Source organism: Diadema antillarum, unplaced genomic scaffold (genome assembly GCF_040938485.1).
Source record: "Diadema antillarum isolate AM-2024a unplaced genomic scaffold, OU_Dant_1.0 seq00000637_RagTag, whole genome shotgun sequence".
NCBI lineage: Eukaryota > Metazoa > Echinodermata > Echinoidea > Diadematoida > Diadematidae > Diadema > Diadema antillarum.
This window is the reverse complement of record NW_027271554.1, coordinates 1,575,794-1,584,842: the sequence shown is the minus strand read 5'-3', so window position 1 is coordinate 1,584,842 and position 9,049 is coordinate 1,575,794. Positions and strand designations below refer to the sequence as shown.

General features: G+C 38.1%; 1 protein-coding gene across 1 annotated transcript; it reads right to left on the bottom strand.

The window, feature by feature from the left end:
- Positions 1-779: 779 nt before the first annotated feature.
- On the bottom strand, positions 780-8,316 carry LOC139736361 (heme-binding protein 2-like). The gene is made up of 5 exons (XM_071647116.1): positions 8,230-8,316; positions 8,125-8,172; positions 7,260-7,389; positions 6,231-6,411; positions 780-951 (listed from the first exon to the last, which is right to left on the bottom strand). Exons 1-5 carry the CDS (start codon positions 8,314-8,316, stop codon positions 780-782), a joined length of 618 nt encoding a protein of 205 aa, XP_071503217.1.
- Positions 8,317-9,049: the final 733 nt, after the last annotated feature.

The following is a 9,049-nucleotide window of genomic DNA, read 5'->3' as shown; positions in this document are numbered from 1 at the left end:
GAAGTTAATGAACTCATCAAAACTACATAAAGTGATCAACGCATGGATGATGCCGTGTGGTAGATGACTACAATTTTGTGTAAGCTATACTATGTGTGTGTGCGTGCTTGACACATGCAGTATATTGTACTACGACGTGTCAGCACAGAATGATGTTGAAGGTGCCTTTCATACCACGTTACTTTCCGAAAGCCGTTAGGTTGCATGCTCTTAATTGGTCTGAATCTTTCTTTTTTTTTTCGGGGGGGGGGAGGGGTGGGTTATTGATGCCTTTACAAAGAAAAACATGTATGTTGCAGCTAGTCAACTAAACAACGTTTAACATCGTGTAAGTCTTTCACATCTTTCTGGTCTCCTAATAAAGCAAAACAAAACAACCTCAATTTTTTTTTATAAGGCCTTTGTTTTGATATTCGTTAACTAATCTATTCCCCCGCACCCTTTTGTCGTCGTTCATATCAAAATGATTTTGTTATTACATCATAAATGACCTCATAAAGGACCATAACAGAAAATATAAAATGGGTTTTCTGAAGTGTGTGCTCCTACTATACCTCGGCTACCAAAGTAAGAGTGCGGCTCCCGCGAAATTGTGCGTCGTCATTCTAAACTGCTCCCAAAGTTTCTCAAACAGTCAAAGAAGACTTGAATTGCGTCAATATAAATCTGCAAAAAATAATTAACTCAGTCTCACATGGATAATACCGCTCTGACTCTGCACAAATATGATACAAAGTGTGTAATTATGATATAAATACGTGAGTGGTAATGGTCGTCAATTAGTTTGCGATGAACCAGACTTCATTGTGGCGGTTGAAGAAGGTGAACGGGCTGTCGTAGCCGGCAGTGAAGTAGTAAGAGCTGTCGTACGTCTGAGAGGCGTCGAGCGCGTCGGCCAGCTCGGAGGCGGCGGAGATCCAGTCGTTTTGCGAGGCGAAGCCACCAAACGACCTGGGGTAACAAGAACCACGCAATGACTTAGTCAATGATCACGGTAATAATGATTGATTTATTGCATGCTACTGCAGTATAGGAAGCAAAATGGAATGACTTTTAGAACCACACATTAATGACATTACTGAAATCACAAACTTCGAGATAAGAGTGTGATTAGGTCCTGTATAAACAGAAGACGATTCTCTATATAGTTAACAAAACGAACGCACCCCCCTTTTTTTTTTTGCAAGAGTAAGAAGAAGTTATATAATAGCAGTGATGCTAACTTCGTTCATCGACTGCTCCCCGACCCGGTTAGTCGGCAACGAAATAGACGTGAATTAAATATTGAATAGTAAATTACATGAAACATTGAAAATTGTTAATGTGAAATGTAATGACGTCAGGATTCCTATACAAAGCAGTATTGAATAAAGAAGTTTATGTTTTTCGGCAGGTGTCTGAAGCATGAGTACAAAAGAAAGAAAGAAAGAAAAAGATCAGCGAATTCATATTTAACGAATATGATTATGATTATAGGGCTCACACCCGTAAATACAATGGAATGTCCGAAACCCCTTCACAAATTCGTACCAAAGATACCAAAATAAATGAAGAAAAAAATTAATTAAAAATCAATGATGCAGTTTGGCAAAAAACTGAATAGCTGTAGATATTGAGTATGAATTCCTCTACAAATTACATTTTGGTTAGAAGATGAAAGCTTTTCTGGTGGAATTTGAGGGGACTATATTTCATTGGGTACGTGCACGGAAAATGGGTGACTTTTTGAGTGACAAGAACTCGTAGTCTGGCTTTTCGTACCCCTGAACAGAATTTGAACTGAATTATCCACCCAGAGAATTTGATGGATGAAAGGGTACATCTAACTTATCCAGGTTAGTGAAGCTGAAATACCTCATTTCTCCCAGCTATTTTACAGAATTTTTTGAAATTTGATTTTTAACACACGTCCCTATGGGGAAATATTTATGGGTGTGAGCCCTATAGAGGATGTATGCAATGCACACAAGTCTATGGGAAGTATTCATCCCATACAAATTCTGCTGGTTTATGTTGTTGTATTGTGTCAGATCTCTTCCTCCCTCCCCCCTTCCCCTTCCTACCCCCCCCCCCCTTCTCCTCTACCCCCCCCCCCAACTCTGTTTGGCTATAATTTGTTTTCTTATTATGTTGTTGTGTTGTTGTGGTATAGATAGACCTTTGTACATAGCAGTCATCAGTATCACACAACTTTGAATGACTGTGTTATTTTAATGTATTTCTTTGTTTGGCTACCACTGGAAGAGGTCAAAATTCATAAAGTTAGTCTGTTTGACAGAACAAAGTCTTTTCAAGTATTTTGTAGGCAATAATGTGATGATGACACCCCCATAATCAAAGATTACTGCCTGCTTCTAGGTATTCATCTTATGAAGAACTGATCAACACTACATTTTTATTTCTTTAAAAAACCTCAAAGGGTGTGAGTTTCAAAAGTGTCCCTTTGAGAAGCTTTATAACCCTAGAATGTGTAATTTCCCATATGATGTAGGTGCAAATATCATCAAAAACACATTTATGATGTTTAAAAGTCAAATGAGAAATATGACCTTCACTATAGGGCTCACACCCGTAAATACAATGGAATGTCCGAAACCCCTTCACAAATTCGTACCAAAGATACCAAAATAAATGAAGAAAAAAATTAATTAAAAATCAATGATGCAGTTTGGCAAAAAACTGAATAGCTGTAGATATTGAGTATGAATTCCTCTACAAATTGCATTTTGGTTAGAAGATGAAAGCTTTTCTGGTGGAATTTGAGGGGACTATATTTCATTGGGTACGTGCACGGAAAATGGGTGACTTTTTGAGTGACAAGAACTCGTAGTCTGGCTTTTCGTACCCCTGAACAGAATTTGAACTGAATTATCCACCCAGAGAATTTGATGGATGAAAGGGTACATCTAACTTATCCAGGTTAGTGAAGCTGAAACACCTCATTTCTCCCAGCTATTTTACAGAATTTTTTGAAATTTGATTTTTAACACACGTCCCTATGGGGAAATATTTATGGGTGTGAGCCCTATAGAGGATGTATGCAATGCACACAAGTCTATGGGAAGTATTCATCCCATACAAATTCTGCTGGTTTATGTTGTTGTATTGTGTCAGATCTCTTCCTCCCTCCCCCCTTCCCCTTCCTACCCCCCCCCCCTTCTCCTCTACCCCCCCCCCCCAACTCTGTTTGGCTATAATTTGTTTTCTTATTATGTTGTTGTGTTGTTGTGGTATAGATAGACCTTTGTACATAGCAGTCATCAGTATCACACAACTTTGAATGACTGTGTTATTTTAATGTATTTCTTTGTTTGGCTACCACTGGAAGAGGTCAAAATTCATAAAGTTAGTCTGTTTGACAGAACAAAGTCTTTTCAAGTATTTTGTAGGCAATAATGTGATGATGACACCCCCATAATCAAAGATTACTGCCTGCTTCTAGGTATTCATCTTATGAAGAACTGATCAACACTACATTTTTATTTCTTTAAAAAACCTCAAAGGGTGTGAGTTTCAAAAGTGTCCCTTTGAGAAGCTTTATAACCCTAGAATGTGTAATTTCCCATATGATGTAGGTGCAAATATCATCAAAAACACATTTATGATGTTTAAAAGTCAAATGAGAAATATGACCTTCACTATAGGGCTCACACCCGTAAATACAATGGAATGTCCGAAACCCCTTCACAAATTCGTACCAAAGATACCAAAATAAATGAAGAAAAAAATTAATTAAAAATCAATGATGCAGTTTGGCAAAAAACTGAATAGCTGTAGATATTGAGTATGAATTCCTCTACAAATTGCATTTTGGTTAGAAGATGAAAGCTTTTCTGGTGGAATTTGAGGGGACTATATTTCATTGGGTACGTGCACGGAAAATGGGTGACTTTTTGAGTGACAAGAACTCGTAGTCTGGCTTTTCGTACCCCTGAACAGAATTTGAACTGAATTATCCACCCAGAGAATTTGATGGATGAAAGGGTACATCTAACTTATCCAGGTTAGTGAAGCTGAAATACCTCATTTCTCCCAGCTATTTTACAGAATTTTTTGAAATTTGATTTTTAACACACGTCCCTATGGGGAAATATTTATGGGTGTGAGCCCTATAGAGGATGTATGCAATGCACACAAGTCTATGGGAAGTATTCATCCCATACAAATTCTGCTGGTTTATGTTGTTGTATTGTGTCAGATCTCTTCCTCCCTCCCCCCTTCCCCTTCCTACCCCCCCCCCCCCTTCTCCTCTACCCCCCCCCCCAACTCTGTTTGGCTATAATTTGTTTTCTTATTATGTTGTTGTGTTGTTGTGGTATAGATAGACCTTTGTACATAGCAGTCATCAGTATCACACAACTTTGAATGACTGTGTTATTTTAATGTATTTCTTTGTTTGGCTACCACTGGAAGAGGTCAAAATTCATAAAGTTAGTCTGTTTGACAGAACAAAGTCTTTTCAAGTATTTTGTAGGCAATAATGTGATGATGACACCCCCATAATCAAAGATTACTGCCTGCTTCTAGGTATTCATCTTATGAAGAACTGATCAACACTACATTTTTATTTCTTTAAAAAACCTCAAAGGGTGTGAGTTTCAAAAGTGTCCCTTTGAGAAGCTTTATAACCCTAGAATGTGTAATTTCCCATATGATGTAGGTGCAAATATCATCAAAAACACATTTATGATGTTTAAAAGTCAAATGAGAAATATGACCTTCACTATAGGGCTCACACCCGTAAATACAATGGAATGTCCGAAACCCCTTCACAAATTCGTACCAAAGATACCAAAATAAATGAAGAAAAAAATTAATTAAAAATCAATGATGCAGTTTGGCAAAAAACTGAATAGCTGTAGATATTGAGTATGAATTCCTCTACAAATTGCATTTTGGTTAGAAGATGAAAGCTTTTCTGGTGGAATTTGAGGGGACTATATTTCATTGGGTACGTGCACGGAAAATGGGTGACTTTTTGAGTGACAAGAACTCGTAGTCTGGCTTTTCGTACCCCTGAACAGAATTTGAACTGAATTATCCACCCAGAGAATTTGATGGATGAAAGGGTACATCTAACTTATCCAGGTTAGTGAAGCTGAAACACCTCATTTCTCCCAGCTATTTTACAGAATTTTTTGAAATTTGATTTTTAACACACGTCCCTATGGGGAAATATTTATGGGTGTGAGCCCTATACCGACATTGAATCTATCCATTTTCGGTTCTACCGCATAGTTTAAAGCGACACCAGCCAACACAAGAGGGCAATCTTTCACTTCTTTGAGCTCTGCCAAGTACAATTAGCCCCGTAGGCTATCGTAAGTAGTGATGTATACAACAATACTTTCACAGCGTATGACGGCATTGCCGCAAATACCATACATGGAAGATGAATAGGAGGGGGAGGAGGAGGAGGGGGGAGGGGTAGGAGATGATGAAGGGGAAACAAGAAGATAGCAAAAGAGGAGGAGCAATGGGGGGGGGGGGTTGACCAGGTAGAGCAGATGAAAGAGAGTATGAGGCAGGGGATGAGGAAGAAAAAATTGTGAAGAAGGCAGGCCTACTAGAGAATGAGGAAAAGTTTATAGGAAATTACAAAAGATGAAAGGACAGTGGATGATGATGAGAGGAAAGACAAACAAGTCATAGGAGAAAGAGAAGGAGGGACAAAGGAAGAAAAAATGGATGGATAACGAGGATAAAGGCATAAAACGCTAGAGAAAAAGAAACAGAGGTCGAGGAAGAATAGAAAAGAAACAGATAAAGTGCTTGGATAATGACGAAAAGAAAAAAGAACAAGGTGCAGCACAAAGGGGAGAAGGAGGAGGAAGATGAGAAAGAGGAGAAAGAGGAAGAGGAGGAGGAGGAGAAGAAGAAGGAGGAGGATGAGAAAGAGGAAGATGAGAGGAGGAGGAGGAGGAGGGGGATAAGAAGGAGAATGGTTGGGATGAGGAGAAAGAGGAGGAGGAGGAGGAGGCCGGAAGAGGAGGAGGAGAAGAAGAAGAAGAAAGAGAAGGAGGAGAAAGAGGAAGAGGAGGAGGAGAAGGGGGAGAAGAAGGAGAATGATTGGGATGAGGAGGAGGAGGAAGAAGAGGAAGAGGAAGAGGAGGTGGAGGAGGAGGAGGAGGAGGAGGTAGAGAAAGAGGAGGAGAAGGAGTGGTAGGAGCAAGAGAGTGATTAGAAGGGGAGGTTTATAGAATGGTTACAATCCAGTGTATTTAACTCACTTGACGTAAGCTCTGGAGGCCGGGTAGTTGGTGAAGAAAACGGAGGGATCGCTGGGCTGAGGTGGGTTGGACTGGACACCGAAAGGCACGAAGAAGTGGATGGTGAAGTTGCTCTCACAGGCGGGACCCTGGCCGGGGATGACTCGAGTGGCCACCGGGGCGGTCATTTCAACCTTCTCCTCTGTAAAAGGGATGAAAGTCAGACATCAATTGAACAGGAAGATATATGTGACGTATATACGTCATTGATATATCTATCATTATCATCAATATTATAATAAGTTATTACATGTGTATATGGTAAGTAACCTGTTAGTAGTAGTAATGCATTTTTTTGAGTAACATTTGTTGAGTACTTGTAGCAGTATCCCTATTAACATTATTATGATATGCCTACTATATTAACTACTAACAATTATTATCACCATTACATTTGTATCATGAACATTATATTAAAATTATCATCTTTGTCACTGCGATCATTACTATCATTTTAAAGACGCTCTTATGCTTTTCACACATATCATCACATGTTTTCAGGGGGAAATATAGTTTTGACGATGATATAGTTACTATCCAGTCTTCTTTATCCAGTTTTAAGGCATAAGAATTCTTCCCGCCATCATCTAGATAATATTAAACTTCTTTGTTTTATATACTTCGTATGCTTTTGACAAGGTATATAGGACCTTCGTATCTTTGCATAGTTTTGTCATTGAATTTCGTAATCAATAACTAAAGAATGGAATCAAGTGGAAAAGATAAATTGATGCATGATGCAATCATCCGCAACAAAACAAAACACAACAAACTCAAGTTGTAGAGGGAGACAAAGTGAAGAAACTCGCATCGGAACCTTTACCCCTCTGAATAATATCTTTCTTTCTTTCAAAACAAAACAGGTAGTATGAAACAGGATGCGATTGGTATGCACAGACGTAATAACAGCTAACGAAGAACTGTTATACATTTGATCTGTAACAATTGATGGCAGTTCAGATTGCTTTAATTATTGTTTCACAAGCTTACTTCGGTCATTGTGTCCGTCGATGTAGTGGAAAAGTTTGTCGAATCCCTCGCTCACTGCGCTTTCGTAGTTCATGCTCATGATTTCAGTGCTGACCCACATTGAAGCTTCATACTGGCGTTCCTCGTAGCCCTGTAAGCACATAACGAAATTCGATGTTGGGTAAAAGGCACATCTAGGGAGGTTTGTTTGTGGATTCGATTAGAACGATTATTACCTCTCCTGAATAGATCACTTACGATTAAGAACCTCATCCCAAAGTGGAATCCGGAAATCGCGATTTTCGTTGTGATTATGATTTAGCCCATTATTTTCTTTTCAATCCGTCCTTCCTTAAGAGCATTCGGTTGTGGGGAAAGAATCCTTCTTTTCTGTCTTGTCTATCATCATCGACTTTCTGTCGAAAAAAAAATGTATACGACGCAGCTACACAAAGAAAGTAAGAAAGTAAAATCTTCGAAGTATTGAACTTTCTCTTTCTCAGCAACACAATGACTTTGTGAAACAAAAATTGATATCGGTTATACACTTACATGTTTTTCCCACTATCAAATATAATGATCTATAAATATACATATATGTATATTTAAATAATATGTATTTCAAATATAATAATCTATAATATATTACATCTGTATATTACATTATGTAGTATATATATATATATATATATATATATACATATATATGATATTGCATTACAATTCAATTTTGTAATTATTGAATCGAAAAAAAATATCTAGCGCTGATATTGGAAATAAATTTGAATTGAGTTGAACTGTAAATCACAAAACGTACAGGGATGTAGTCACAAATCAATCAAAGAGTGTTCGCTTTAATTTAGATATTGCTGAGTTCAGTACTTACTTCTCCATCGTTGATGACGGTGTATCGGGGACACTCGAGGCCCTTGCACTGCCTGGGGCCCGACTCGGACCGGGGCTGCAGGGGGGCCTTGGCCTTGGCCTCGACGGGAGCCGGAGCCTTCAGCTTGATCGCGTGGCAGAGGTTGACGGAGAGGACGACGAGGAGGACGACGCTTGCGAGAAGTCTTGCCATGATGATATCTTGAGGATTTCTCTGTTATGATCATAAATCATGATAGATAAAAGTGAATGTCCTTTGGGTGTTGTGTTTGAGGCTCTGACTCAAGTATACTATAATATATATATATATATATATATATATATATATATACATATATTTATTTATTTATATATAGTAATGAAGTTCCAGAAAGATACGCATGAATAATCTTGGACATCAAGATGTTTCATCAAAATCATTTAATTCTTATATTGACCGCAGCAGTACAAAGGGATATTTGGTATAATAGGTCTACTATATGAGGAGTAGCATATTATGACTGTGCTTAGAACTTAAGCAACGAAGAGGCTATCCTGGGAATTGTATAGGACTAGATTTATATACGATCATTCCATGATGTATGATTCTCATACAAGTTCGAGCACCCTGCTCCTACAGGGTGATAGGCAGCATAGATTACTTCTTAACAAACATATTAGAATACTCCGGGGAATACCCCTTAGAATACCCCTTGGTAAAGATATTAATTTCGTTCCTCCTATAAATCATATACCATATCCATGTTTCCATTATCATTAATTTCAATATAGAATATATATCTCAGAAAGTATATATTATAGATTGGGGCCCGAGTGTCACCAAAACAATTAATGACAAATCTTGTTCATATAACAAAAAGTGAACAAATTCGTAGACGAACACAATAATAGAATGATAAACAAAGAAGAGCATATATCACAGACGT

What these genes read in the sequence shown, in the direction of transcription:
- LOC139736361 (XM_071647116.1), bottom strand. Translation starts at nt 8,316, where the DNA reads ATGGCAAGACTTCTCGCAAGCGTCGTCCTCCTCGTCGTCCTCTCCGTC. An exon ending in CCGTCATCAACGATGGAGAA is followed by an intron (nt 7,390 to 8,124) that starts GTAAGTACTGAA and finishes ATGTGCTTACAG; the next exon opens with GGCTACGAGGAACGCCAGTA. An exon ending in GCCTCCAGAGCTTACGTCAA is followed by an intron (nt 952 to 6,230) that starts GTGAGTTAAATA and finishes TTGTTACCCCAG; the next exon opens with GTCGTTTGGTGGCTTCGCCT.